Raw genomic sequence first — 14985 nt, forward strand, 5'->3', positions numbered from 1 at the left:
TTGCCCTTGCCAAAAAGTGATGCTTATTTCTGACATATCTGCTTAAGACTCCTATATGATGTGCTCTGGTTTCTGCACAGTGGACAGAAGTTGTATTCAGTCCATTAGACATAAAGGAGAGAGAAGGAAACACTGAACTAGTCACCAAATGTGTTGGTCCTTGGCTGGAGAGCAGGATCTATAGTCAGCAGATTGTTGCTCTCTTGTGCTACAGAAGGAAAAGTAACATCTGGGAAGTTTTCAGTCTTCAGGTTTGAATGTTAACACTAGCTCTCACTTGCCTCCATAGCTATGACCTTGTGGCTTCAAACCAAGTGCCACAAGGTAATTTCTCACATTTGCAGGGAAGGAAGTTGTTTCTGGAAACAGGGAAAGATCCTTCTCTATCTTAATCTCAACAGTTGAGAAGCTCATATATATATACGCACACATGAGATATTCCATATCTTAAAAATAAAAAAAAAGGTTCAGCCGGGCGCTGGTGGCTCACACCTGTAATCCTAGCTACTCAGGAGGCTGAGATCTGAGGATCTCGGTTCAAAGCCAGCCCGGGCAGGAAAGACCGTGAGACTCCTATCTCCAATAAACCACCAGAAAACCGGAAGTGGCGCTGTAGCTCAAGTGGTAGAGCGCTCGCCTTGAGCTGAAGAGCTCAGGGACATCGTCTAGGCCCAGAGTTCAAGCCCCACGACCAACAAAAAAAAAAAAAAAAAAGGTTCAACTGGGTGCTGGTGGCTCATGACTGTATTCCTAGCTACTCAGGAGACTGAGACCTGAGGATCATGGTTCAAAGCCAGCCTGAGCAGGAAAGTCTGTGAGACTCTTTATCTCCAGTAAACTACTCAGAGAAAGCTGGAAGTGGTGCTGTGGCTCAAGTGGTAGAGCGCTACCCTTGAGCACAAAGAGCTTAAGGACAACACTCAGGCCCCATTAACGACAAAGAAAGGTTAAGTTTTGTGAAAATTGAAGCTAGTGTACTAGGAACATTGCTTCTCACAATGAAAAGAATGAGGGGAAATTACAATAGTCCAAAGATAAGTTTTCTCAAATGCTGTTTGCTTGCCTACCTAATACCTTTAGCCTGGTCCTATAGGCCTTCCCTTGGGTAACAAGGCTGAAGACAGCATAGGGTGTTAATAAATTCTGAACCATCAAACCCAGATTGACTTCATGTGGAAAACATCCTTTAAATGCCAGGTGATGACCCCAAATGCAGAATAGTTGATAGTATAAAATGAAGAATAGTTGATAGTATTATGTCAAGGGTCCTAGATGTGGTAATAGTGCATGTCTGTAATGCCAGAAGTCAAGACGCAGAGGCAGGAAGATCATGAGTCCACTGGGGTTACATAGCAAGACGCTGCCAGAAAACAAAAATAAAACAGGTTCCTGATACCCAGTGCTGCATAGAACCTGGAGCAAGTGTGGAATTGGTCCATGACTAGCTCCCTTGAGGCAGGATTTTATTTTTTTGGGGGGGGGGATCTGGTCATGGGGCCTGAACTCTGGGCCTAGGCGCTGTCCCTCAGCTCTTCAGCTCAAGGCTAGCGCTCTACCACTTGAGCCACAGCACCACTTACAGCTTTTTTCTTTTTGCTTATGTGGTGCTGAGGAATCGAACCCAGGGCCTCAGGCATGCAAGGCAAGCGCTCTACCACTGAGCCACCTTCCCAGCCCCATGAGGCAAGATTTTAATTCCCTATAAGTGTCAAAACAACTGAAAGATTGTGAGATGAAATTTAGATATACTGCTATGTCTGAAATATTGAGACTGGGTCAATTTTATTTTCTGCTAGACAATCACCTGATGTCCTGTATGAAATGTTAGGAATATGTGCCTAATTTCATCTCTAAGACATTTCATGTTCTTTTTAAGCACAAATGATTAAGATTTAACAGTGTATTATTAGCATCTTCCTGCTGTTGAATCAAATTGAATTCAGTCATTTAAGAAACCAAGACTTGGCTGGGCGTGGGCGGCTCACGCCTGTCATCCTAGTTACTCAGGAGGCTGAGTGAGATCTGAGGATTGCGGTTCAAAGTCAGCCTGGGCAGGAAAGTCCATGAGACTCTTATCTCCAATAAACCACCAGAAAACTGGAAGTAGCGCTGTGGCTCAAGTGGTAGAGTGCTTGCCTTGAGCTGAAGAGCTGAGGGACAGAGCCCAGGCCCAAAGTTCAAGCCCCATGATGGACAAAAAAAAAAAAAGAAAAGAAAAAGAAACCAAGGCATGCCAGGTGCTAGTGGCTCATGCCTGTAATCCTAGTTACTCAGGGGGCTGACATATTAGGATCATGGTTCAAAGCCAACCAAGGCAGGAAAGTCCATGAGATTTTTTTATCTCCAATTAACTACCAAAAAGCTGGAAGTGGAGCAGTAGCTCAAGTGGGAGAAAGAAACGAAGACTGGAAAGCCATTTCTCTTATTGCTCTCAGGCCCAACACTGGCCCTGTGACATTTCTTTTTCCTTTTTTTTTTGTTGGTCATGGGTCTTGAACTTGGGGCCTGGGTGCTGTCCCTGAGTTCTACCACTTGAACCACTGCTTCTGGTTTTCTGATGCCTGGCTCCAGTGACCTTTCTTAAAGTGTCAGGCACACCATATGTTCTGGTTATTGCCTTTAAAGTGCTCCAACTTGGTCTTCAGTCTGTGATCTCTCTTTCCTGGTCTTTACAGTTAGGAGACAAGAGTACATGGTGGTTAAGAACACAGGCTATAAAGCTGGGCAGATCCTTGAAATGCTTATTCTACCACTGGAAGGATTAAAACCAGTTGCATCAGCTCTCAAATTTAGTTTTCAAAAAACCTCTCAAACATGTGAGGTGTAAATGAGATATTTATGGAGTGTTTTTTCCTATCTGGCACATTGAATGCTCCATGTAAAAGTGACTTCTCATTATTTGTAGTCATTATTGGGGATGGATTTGGGGATAATTGACTAGGGCTAGAGTTGGGAATGGTTGAACTGGCCTCCTCTCCAGTCCCCAATGGAGTCTGGTAGCAAGAAGGGGGAACTAGAGATCCTAGTCAGTAATACCCCAGGAGCAAAACCCTGCCACACCAGCCTCCATTTGCAGCAATTTTTCTTTGGCTGCAGTATGTGAAGTCTATGTGTCTTGAGCCAAGCAGAGCCTACAACAGAACCATGTCAGTTGCATAAAAGAAAAGTTCTTGTTTTGTTCATTGTGGACCTCATTCCTGGAAACAGGTGTAACACACTGTAGATGCTTATGAAGTGAAGATGAGGAATTCTGATCCCCATCAAGAGGAACTTTGCAGAGATCAATGCCTATTCCTTCCCTCCCTCCCCTCCCTCCCTCCCTCCCTCCCTCCCTCCCTCCCTCCCTCCCTTCCTTTCTTCCTTCCTTCCTTCCTTCCTTCCTTCCTTCCTTCCTTCCTTCCTTCCTTCCTTCCTTCCTTCCTTCCTTCCTTCCTTCCTTCCTTCCTTCCTTCCATCTTTTCTTGGGGCTGAGGATGGAATCCAGGGCCTTGTACATACTAGGTAAGTGAGCACTCTACCACTGACCACTTTTCAACCTGTATCCTTTCTTTAAAAAAAGTAAACTTTGTTAAGATTAAGACAAGCAAAAGGAGCAAGAGTTGTAGTTCGGATGTCAATCCTAGAGCATAACTCATAGATTACTCACCTCTGTAAGAACCAAGCCTTTGAAAACATGGCCCAAAGTAAAACAAAAGCTGGAAACAAGCAATATTTGGAGTTAGCATCAGTAAGGAGATAATCAGAATTCTCGTGTGATCAGACCAATACATCGTTTAGAGATCGGCAAATGTGTGCAGCAGTGCAGAGAGTAAAGCAAGGCCATTTGTCTTTAGTTTAAGTAAGTATTAGAGGTAAATGCAAGGTGGTAGGAGATCCTTTTTTGGGTGCATATATTCTTTTTAGGTTCTTAATCCTTCACCAATTAAGGAACACGTGCACACCAGTAGCTTGGCAGAAAGCACACAGTTTTAATATTTTTCTCCCCTTGACAGGTCTCACCACAGCACCCACGTAACACCACTTTCAGCCCAGCTCGTATCCAATCTGGCCCAACGTCTAGGAAATTGGAAGAAACCCTCATCGATAATGACATGTCTAAGAACCTACAAAAGAAGCAGTTATCAAACAAGATTTCACTAAAGAAGGTATTAACCCTTTCCTCTAGCAAAGGTTGGGGGATGGTTGCCTGTTGGCCATTATTACTCTTCATGTTCTCATCTTTTTACAGAGGTCTTGCTGTGTAGCCCAGGCTGTTTTAAAATTTTTTTTTTGTAACTCTGGGCCTGGGCGCTGTCCCTCAGCTCTTCAGCTCAAGGCTAGCGCTCTACCACTTGAGCCACAGTGCCATTTCCGGCTTTTTTCTTTTTTCTTATGTGGTGCTAAGGAATCGAACCCAGGGCCTCATGCATGCAAGGCAAGCGCTCTACCACTGAGCCACCTTCCCAGCCCAGGCTGTTTTAAAACTCAGGATCTTCCTAGCTCAGCTTCCTCAGTACTTGGGATTACAGACATTCACTGCCACACCAGGCTTTATGTTCCTTTTTTTCTTGCTGTAGCTCAACACTAGGGGAATCTAAAGTGGTTATTTGTTTGTGGAAAAATGCAGCCATTCTTGACCTTTTGATTTACATAGCGGTTTACATTTTTTTCACTCATTCTACAAACCATTACCATTTTAATTTACAAATGATAGAGGAAATAACTATTATTTATATAATTATATTATTTGTTATATTATTATTTTATTTAATAATATATTTTAATAATATGCTTTGTATGATTTATTATATTCATATTATACTATATTATAATATTATATGTATTCTTTATATTATATTACATATAATATGTATTCTTTATAAATAAATGATATTATATAGATGTGTTCAGGTGTTTTGTGAAAATAAAATAAAAAGAATAAATAAAATAAAATAAAAATAACAGAAGCAAATCCCCTGTACTTCCAAATCCAAAAATGTATTTAGTATTGTTTATTATTTGGTATTATTTAGTATTATTCAATAGCCACATATCCTATGAACTGAGAAATCAGTTCATATATGAGAGGGAACATGTAGGTCTTTCTTGTTTAGGTATGTCAACCAAAATAAGACCCATGAACAATTGGAAAATTAAAACATTGTGCCTATATCATCATTTCCATTCTCAAATTAGTGTGTGTTTAACTATTGAGCTTCAAAGGGTTTGTAGAATGACAAGGTTTAGAGTCATCTCCTTTGGGAACTAAAAAGGGAAAAAGAAATAATTTATAATGAAAACAATTGGCCAATCTGAACAAAACTCTATTTTTGATGTCAAATGATCTCATAAAGAGCAGCAGCCTTCAATTATTTATGTAAAAAATTAGGGTAGAAACAAAGGCAAAGCACAGACTGTAAGTAGGTAGATGTTGCTCATTCATTTCTGGATGTGGGCTATGATGATCAATGTTTCCTGCAGAATGCCACTAAATCAGAGGAATTATGATGGATAGTCTAAATTGGCAGAAGGATCAAATTAGATAATATTTTTGTGAGAAAATACAGATAGCCCAAATATTATCATTTTAGCCATTTCAAAGTATGTAATTCAGTGGCATTGGAGAAATAGCTAGCTAGCTAGCTAGATACACACACACACACACACACACACACACACACACACACACACACACACACACACACAGAGCCACAATGTTCTATAGTCATCACCATTACTTTGTCTTGGAACTTGTCTGGATCTCCAAAATAGGAACCTAGTACCTATGGTGACTCACCATTTTCTCATTAGCCTCTAAAAATTATTTGTTTTCTCTGAATTTTACTATTCTTTATATTTCATGTAAATAGAATCATACAATGTATGACCTTTTATGCTCAGTTTTTTTTCACTTAAGATGATGTTTTTGAGGTTCACCCATGCTGTAGCACGTATCTGAACTTCAGTCTTGTTTATAGCTGAATTATATTTCATTGTATAGATGTACCACATTTTGTTTGCTTATTTATCCATTGATTGACATTTGTATCTCATCACTTTTTGGCTATCATAGCAGTACTATTAGGCTATTAGGAACATTCATATAACATTTTTTGGTTGACCACTTGTTTTAATTTCTTCTGGGAATATATCTACAAGTGCAATTGGTGGTTCATATGGTGACTGTATGTTTAACTTCTTGAAGAACCTAACTGTTTCCCTAGTAGTTACATGACTTTATCTTTCTACCAGCAATATATGAGGGCTCTGATCTCTCCACATCATAGCTAATATTTGTTTTCTTTTTTGAAAAATTTAGTCAGGATAATGAATGTGAAGCAGTATTTAAATGTGCTTTTGATTTGTGTGTCCTTAGGAAATGATGTTAGCCATTTATGTATCTTTGGAGACATTTCTACACAAGTCCTTTGGCCATTTATTAATTGGATTGTTTATCCTTTTGTTGTTTACTTGTAAGTGTTCTCTATATATTCTGGATACAAGACCCTTAAGATATGTGTTTTGTGAATGCTATAGTTTCCCCTTTCTGTGAGTTGCCTTTCTTTTTTTTCTGTTCAGGACGAGTCTCTACCACTTGAGCCACACCTCCAGTTTGTGAGTTGTCTTTAAAAACATATTATCCTTAAATTGTGACAAAGGAGTTGCCATTTAACAAAAGCCATTTATGAATATACTATATATTGATTAATGTCACCCCTTTCAACATTCTCACCCATCCCTCCTCTATCCACCCCTTCCTTCACTGGGAGTTGCCTTTGATCAATAACTTTTGAAATTTTTTGATGAAATCTAATTTGACTTTTTGATATTTTTGCTTCCATTATGTAGCCATCACTATTACATTTTCTTCTAGTTTTATTTCTCATCCATTTGAGGTAATTTTTGTACATTGTGAATAATAAGGGTGCAATTTCATTCTTTTGCATGTGGTAGTTGCAGTTGTCTTAGTACAATTGTTTAAAAAAGACTTTTAATACTTTTCCCGCTGAATTTATCTTCTTGATACTTTTGTTGAAAGTCAATTATCCATAATTGAACAGGTTCATTTGTGAGCATAGTTCTATTTCATTAATATATATGTCTATCCTAATACCAGTACCGTAGTATTTTGATTACTGCAATTATGTAGTGTTTTAACATTGAAAGTGTGAGAATTTTGATCTTGTTCAGGGTTGTTTTGGTTTATCAGGGTCCTTGCAATTTCTTATGAATGTTTTGACCAGTTTTTCCATAGCTTCAAAAAAAAAGTCTAGTGGGATTTTCATAAGGATGATATTTAATTTGTATAAAACTTTGGAAAGTATCACCATTTTAGTATTGCTTCATAATTCATGAACATGGAATTTTTTTCACTTATCAGAGTCTTTTGAAATTTCTTTCAGCAAAATTTTGTAGTTATATAGAGTCCAAGCCTTGTACCTTCTTGGTTAAATTTATTCTTTGATATTTTGTTGTTTGCTTAATATTTTTGTGTTTGCTTAATTTTCTTTTTTTGGATCCTTCATTTGTTGATCATGTATCTTAACTTTAATGAATTCATTAACCAGCTACAATAAGTCTATAGGGGTTCTTTAGAATTTTCTCTATATAGAAGTGTATCTTTTGTGAATAGAGTTTTATTTGCTTATCTTCAGTTTGGCTGCCTGCCAGCCAGCCTGCCTGCCTGCCTTCCTTCCTTCCTTTCCTTTCCTTTCTTTCTCTTTCCTTTCTTTCTCTTTCCTTTTTTTTTTTTTTAGTACTGGTCCTGCGACTTGAACTCAGGGCATTGGGTGATGTCCCTGAGCTTTTGTGCTCAAGGCTACTGCTCTAGCACTTGAGCCATTTCTCCCTTTTTGGGGGTGGTTAATTGGAGATCAGAGTCTCATGTACTTTCTTGACTAGTCTGGCTTTGAATCAGGATCCTCAAATCTCAGCCTCCTGAATAGCTAGGATTATAGGCGTGAGCCACCAGGACCCAGATTAGTATGCATTTCTTTTTCTTGGTTACTTTTGTCTCTTGTTTTTCTGTTCACCATCTCATTTATTTTTGCTCTAATTGATATTGTTTTCTTTATTCTAGAAACTTTAGTTTTAGGCTTTTTTCCCCTAGTTCCTTAAGTTTGAGAATTTGGCTAGTTACTGGGTTGAAATCTTTTTCTTTTTTTCTTAACATAGACATATACTGATATATCTCATATGTTTTGTTATATTTTCTTTTAGTTTTTATTAATGTTAAAATATTTTCTAACTTTGGTTAATTTTGATTACTTCTTTAACTCATTAGTTTCCTAAGAATATACTGTTAATATCCACCTATTTATTACTTTTCTAGTTTTCCTTCTGTTATTGATTTCTAGTTTCATTCTAGTTTTGTCAGAGGACATATTTGGCATGCTCCTAGATTTTTTTTTAAACATTATAACTTATGAGCTAGGTACCAGTGAATCATGCCTGTAATCTTAGCTACTCTGGAGGCTGAGATCTGAGGATCACCATTCAAAGCCAAAGGAGCCGAAAAGTACATGGGACTCATCTTCAATTAACCACCCAAAAGCCAGAAGTGGAGCTGTGGTAGAGTGCTAGCCTTGATCAATAGAAACTCATGGACAGTGCCCACGCCTTGAGTTCAAGCCCTACAACAGGCACAAAAAAAATTGCATGGCCCATAACTCAGAGGAGACCATTTTGAAGTTCCTACTAAGGAATCCAACTTGGTATGTAAGAACCAAATAGTTTGGAGGCTAGAAACTCTACCCCTTTGGAATTATAAACTCTCAGTTCTAATCCTTTGGAATTAGAAACTCTCAGTTCTTCAAGGACCTGCCATCATCCTTGCCCCTATAAGAGGTACCTATAAATAGAGTTAGTATCCTCTCTATGAAAACCTAACTTGCAAACCAGTCATCTTCCAACCTGATTTTTTCCCTCCACCCCACCCAACCATCTGGTGTAGAAATCCTAGAAACTTACTGGGTTTTGGACACAGATTGTGTGTCTTACTGCAATCAAATGTCCTCCTGTCACTAAGAGAGGGATATGGGACAAGAAAACATGTAAACTCTTTGACCTTGCACAACCTGAATTTCTTCCTGTTTCCGAATTTCACCTACAAGAGGAGCAGCCAAATAGTTTGCCTTTAATGTGTCCACAGAGCAGTAGAGGAAAAGGAGGTAGTCGTTCATTGATTTCTTCCTTAGGAATTTGTGTGTGTGTGTGTGTGTGTGTGTGTGTGTGTGTGTGTGTGTGTGTGTGTGTGTGTAAGAGAGAGAGAGAGAGAGAGAGAGAGAGAGAGAGAGAGAGAGAGAGAGAGAGAGAGAGAGAGAGAGAGAGAGATGGGGCTTAAATTCAGGGCCTTGGCGCTGTGTGTGTGTGTGTATGTGTGTGTGTGTGTGTGTGTGTGTGTGTGTGTGTGTGTGTGTGTGTGTATGTGTGTTTGGTGTTTGCTCAAGGCTAGCACTCTCTACTACTTGATCCACAGCTTCACTTTTGGCTTCTTGCTGGTTCATTGGAGAATTGAGTCTCACAGATTTTCCTTCCTTCCTGGGCTGGTTTCAAACCACAGTCTTCAGATCTCAGCTCCTGAATAGCTAGGATTTACAGGTGTGAGGCACCGGCACCTAGCCCATTAGGAATTTTTCAGGCAGAAATATTTCCAACTTTGAGATCAGTGACAGCACAGAGGTTGACTCACTTTTTTTCTCCCACTCTTTCCAGAGCCTCGCTGAACCATCACCTGAGTCTGAGCACTTACAGTCTGCCATGTGTTCCTGTCCGAGCAACATCCACCAGCACGCGGATTTCAGCATCCCAGCCACCAACCAAAGTTGTTTGGATTCTTCTGCTGCTAGACACAAAATGGCTTTAAATCCTCGAAAACAAAAGAAGAAGATTATTTTAATTGTAAGTTTTTCAAAAGACCAAGTTAAAAATTTCTGTTTAAGAGAAGATGAGTTTCAACCTTTGCAAAGCACTCCTTGGGAAAGATATGGTTTAGGAAATCCATACGCCGAGCAGGGATGGCAAAATTGACATAATCTTGACACCCCAAGAGGGAGGAGAGAGCATATGTGTATATGTGTGTGTATAGTATAATATATTATATGCAAATACATTATAATTTATATATTATATAGTATATGAAAATATGCTATATTAATATATGATATATTGTTATAATTTATTATATTACATATATAATACAATATAATATTTAATATATAATATATATATTTCACCACAAAAAGGCCTGGATAGTAGTATAGTGCTTGCCTTGCATATGCAAGGCCCTGGGCTTCATCCTCAAGTATGGCAAATAAACAGAGGAAAAATACATGGCCACAGATCAGACACAGAGATCTGACAGCAAAGAGAAGTGACAGAGGCTAGAGAGCTAGGACAAAAATAAGCTGGAAATACTTAGTGTAGATGGTCAGAACATTGCTCACCTCATTAGATTCCTTGGGGCCATACTAGGGTAAGAAGTCATGTTCATTATTTGTTTAATTCACCAAGAAATGTTAAATTATGTTTCTTGATCCTTGCTTTTAGTAAAAAGCTTGGTCACAAAGAATTCTAAAGGTTCCCCCCACCCCCAGTGTTCAAAAGGATGTGTTGATGACTTTGAAATTCTACTTTGGTCAACTCCTCAATTTCTCAGTGATTTGGAGCTCAAAATAAAAGGCTTTACATCAGTTGGAAAAAATGCAATGATTGTGTAGCACAAGCATTTTCCAGGGAAGAATATTAAAACCCAAATCATTCAGGTACCTGTCCAAAGTCAAGTACTCATGCAAGAGCAGAGCTCAAACTAGAATCCAGTCTTTTGACTTCCAGGTTGGTCCTATTTTCATGCCCACGATGTTGCCTATTCCTTACACATCTCAGTCTTCTTTTAGAAAGTTGGCATAATACAAATGGAGAAAGCATTGGAGGAGCAAGGACCTGTGGGAGGACTTCTGGTGCCTCTGAAATCATCCTTGATTTGCTATCAAGCAAGGGATGACCAATTAACAGATGCCAAACCCTATAGGTACATTATCTACCTAAGCACATCTTCAAAAACCTGGGAGGGAGGGAGGGTATGGTGGTGAAGGGAAACTTCATGTGACCCTTCGTCCTTCTGCACAAACTAATTGAGCAAAGATCAGAGCAGAACTTTCCAAGAAGACCAGGCCATCTACTTCATCCCTGTGACTTTCTCCTTGCCATATAGATGAACAGAAGAAGATTCAGGATTGCTTATAACACAGAGGCTGCTACCACTTCTCCAGGCTCTGGAATTTCTTAAATCTGCAAGTCCCAGTGGGACTCCTGATTTTCAAAGTTAGAAAATAACTTGCCCAAGGTTACACAGCAAGTAAATGATGACGAGACTTGAACCCATATCTCTCTGACCTCATTTACTGAAAAGTAAATGATTTCAGTCTGCTGTTATTTGCACAGCCATTTTCACTGGGGGTAAGAGATGCCTTTTGATATTTCTCACAAGGTCTCCCACTAAGCAAATGGGAGATAATTATTCCTCAATGTAATGCTACTCTGACATTCCCAGAGTTGACAGTAATTATCTGAAAACCCTATTTACATTGAACCAATTTCAACCCATGCAGCATAAGGGCTTAACTCATCACCATTTTTTTTCTGCCTTTCTTCCTGAGAAATCCCTAACCGTCTTTTATTCTTTTGAGCAGAAAAGGTCAAATTCATGCTTTCCCTCATTGCCCATGGAGAAGCTAAACAGGATTTGTTGGACTTTGGGAAATTTTCCAATTCCAACGTTATGTTGTCAGGCTCAGCAGACCCATTTTTCAGATTTCTGGCTTTCCAGTGTGTTTTGGTAGTATCTGAGGTGTTTTCAGAATAATCCTACAGCATGATGCTCCAGGTGTGGATAAATAACTTCCAGTAGTGATCCCTAGGGACCTCTTATAGGAGGCCGTTGGAAAGAACATCCCTCCTTACCAGTATTATTATGGACCCAAGTGAACGATTTTGTTGTGGGTAGTGGTGCTCATGGGGCCTAACTCTGGGCCTGGGTGTTGTCCCTGAGCTCTTCAGTTCAAGGCAAGAGCTCCACTACTTGAGCCATAATACCACTTCTGGTTTTCTGGTGGTTAATTGGAGACAAAAGTCCCATTGACTTTCCTTCCCAGGTTGGCTTTGAATTGTGATCCTCAGATCTCAACCTCCTGAATAGCATGAGCCACCAGCACTCAGCTCTGAATGATTTTTTTTTCATTTACTATCTTTAGGTAGTTGTACAAAGGAGTTGTCACCCAACAAAGCAGTTTAAAATGCATCTTGGTCAACATCACCTCTTTAATATCCCACCTGCCCCTCCAAACCCCCTACTTCCAATCACTTTTCTTAATTTTATAGGATATGCATGGGATTATTGACGGCATTTCTCCCCTTTCTTCTCCTCATTTGCCTGTCCATCTCCCCTTGATGCCTCTTAACTCCTTTCAAGAACCCACTTCCTTGTATTTATTTTGTTGAACATGGACGTTGCCTTTTTCCAAGGAATTACACTGAGTTCTCCCTTGAATCTACCTTTTTTTCAGTTAATGCTTTTGTGTCCTTTTACATACACCCAAAGTACTTATATATTTATAAACAAATTCTAGTTTCCACATGGGAGAAAACATGTAACCTTTGTACGTAATCGTCTCTCTGGGCCCGGCTTACTTTACAACAGAATTTTTTTCTCCAGGTCCCTCCATTTCTTTGCAAATGATGCATTATCATTACTTTGAATGACTTTTTTTTGCCAAGGGAGAGTAGATCAGATTCCAGCTCTTTCTTTGTATCTTTTAGCAAAAGCCCAAGCAGGAAGAGTCCATCCCTTCATTGGTTTCTGAAGAAGAAAAAAACCCAACCAGAACAAGAGAAGCTGTCCAAAAGAAGGTGAAGAAAAGCAATGCAGGTTGGCATATTTTCCCCTTCACCCAGAAATGTGTGCTACAGGCTTCACTGCACAATGCAATATGCCCAGAGCTATGAATAAGTATTGGCCTGACTGTAGCCCTTCAGAGTCTGTAATTGAAGATAGAGGTAGTCCATATAGTGTTCTCTATGTAACCTACCAAATGATCCCAATTAACATTTGCAAAGTCTTTATTTTTTTATTGTGAAAATACCATACAATTACATGGGCAAGATAATGAGTGCATTTCTTATCAAGCATTGTTGCCTCCTCCTTTGTTTCCCCTTCCCATCCCTTCCCATCCTTCCCCTCCCCCCAACCCCCCCTGCCGAAGTTGTAAAGTTCGTTTTTCCACATAACGATTTTTACATCTCATTGTTGCAATGGGTCCACCTGTATCCCTGTTTAAAAGATTTGTTTTTTTCCCTTCCCCTCCACAAATTATACCAACATCAAATACAGTGAAAGCAGGGGTTATACCGTGGGGGAGGGACATACAAGGCAACAAAGATATCATCTTATAAATATGTTAGAAACAATTGCATGAAAGCAAAAACATTTCAATACTTATCTTGGGGTTCATTTCACTTAACATCAACTTATCTGACCTTTTCTGCTTGACTCAGACATATACTAGTTATTGCAAATAAGGGAAACAATGGGACCTATGTTTCTTTGGGCCTGGTTTACTTCAGTTAATATAATTTTTTTCCAAGTCTTTCCATTTCCTAACAAATGGGGCAATGTCATTCTTTCTGATGGAGGCATAGAATTCCATTGTGTATATATACCACATTTTCTTGATCCATTCATCTACTGAGGGGCATATGGGTAGAGGGTGACATCTATCACATCAAAATGAATTTCCAACTAGAGAGGTGGGTTTTTTGGTAAATGTATTTAATCCTCTCTTGCATGCTGAGTTTATGAACCCAGATACAAGAGTACAGCTAGTGATTTCTCAGCATTTTTCCTTCCTGGTCCTCCAGACAGGAACAACAGACTGTCAAAAAAGATTTATTTCTGGTGGTATTGTGGTTGAACTCAGGGTTCCATAGTTGCTAGGCAAACCAACCACTTGAGCTACATCTCTAGCCCTTTTTGCTCTAGTTATTTTTGAGGCAGAATTTCATATTTTCCACTCAGTTTGTCTGGACTGCAATATCCTAGTGACACCACTGAAGAAGCTGAGATGACAGGCACATGCCACCACACCCAACTTTTTCTATTGAGATAGGAGTCTTATGAACATTTTTTCCCATCAGGGTTAGCCCTGAAGTTTGATCCTCTTGCTCTCTGCTGCCAAGTAGCTAGAATTACAGGGGTGAGCCACTAGTACCTGGCAAAAATGCATATATTTTAAAGTTTTTCTAATATGTATATGTACATATATATTAAACCTTTCATTCTTTTTCTATTCCAGGAAAAAAAGTTTTGTGAATGTCAAAAGAGTAAGAAAATCCCTCCTTGTGTTTGTGGGTGCATATATGGATTTTGGCTCCAGTTAATGATGAATAGCAAGGAATATTTGATATTTTTAAGCGAAATTCATGTCCCACAAATTAAGTTGAACAGTTATTTCAAGTTTTGCCACCAAGGATTTCACAGACTCAAAAATAGCTTAGGATCAAAGACAGCCAAGACGTAAGCATATTTTTCCCATGAAAACAAAACCACAAAATTTTCTTGAAGAGGAAGATAGTATGGGATGGAAGGAAACAAGGAAAGATAATTGAGTAGTATTTTTAATTCACTTTTAATAGTTGTCCCTTTTATACATGGAGAAAAGAGCTGAATCAATACCCATGGGAAGCAGGTACTCTGATGTTTCACATGATAAACATAATTGGGAGCGCAACCCCTTATTCTCAATGCTGTAGGTTACACATGCCACCAATAGATGGCGCTGAGCACTCAGTGGCTGCTGAGGGAAGAAAGGCAGAAAGGGGCTACTATACCTGGGGATCAACCTGAGTTCCTTAGAAAGTATGCTACAGAAGAGAGAAGCAATCTGCATAGCTGCTACCTTAGAGGCTGTTGACAACTCCTGTTGACACCTTTCTTAAAAAAATAAAGGAGAC

At 39.2% G+C, this 14985-nt stretch overlaps 1 protein-coding gene across 3 annotated transcripts in view; it reads left to right on the forward strand.

The window, feature by feature from the left end:
- The window catches only part of Kiaa1210 (KIAA1210 ortholog), a 76537-nt gene that overhangs the window by 49260 nt on the left and 12292 nt on the right, over positions 1-14985 (forward strand). For 2 of the 3 annotated variants that reach the window (XM_070039838.1, XM_070039841.1), the window contains 4 exons: positions 3993-4145; positions 6559-6594; positions 9694-9879; positions 12796-12904. In XM_070039838.1, coding sequence (XP_069895939.1) covers positions 3993-4145; positions 6559-6594; positions 9694-9879; positions 12796-12904 — 484 coding nt within the window. The remainder of the gene's footprint in view (positions 1-3992; positions 4146-6558; positions 6595-9693; positions 9880-12795; positions 12905-14985) is intronic. The other variant, XM_070039839.1, reaches the window with a different exon arrangement.

Source organism: Dipodomys merriami, unplaced genomic scaffold (assembly GCF_024711535.1).
Source record: "Dipodomys merriami isolate MVZ:Mamm:240054 unplaced genomic scaffold, mDipMer1.0.p SCAF_3, whole genome shotgun sequence".
NCBI classification, from domain to species: Eukaryota; Metazoa; Chordata; class Mammalia; order Rodentia; family Heteromyidae; genus Dipodomys; species Dipodomys merriami.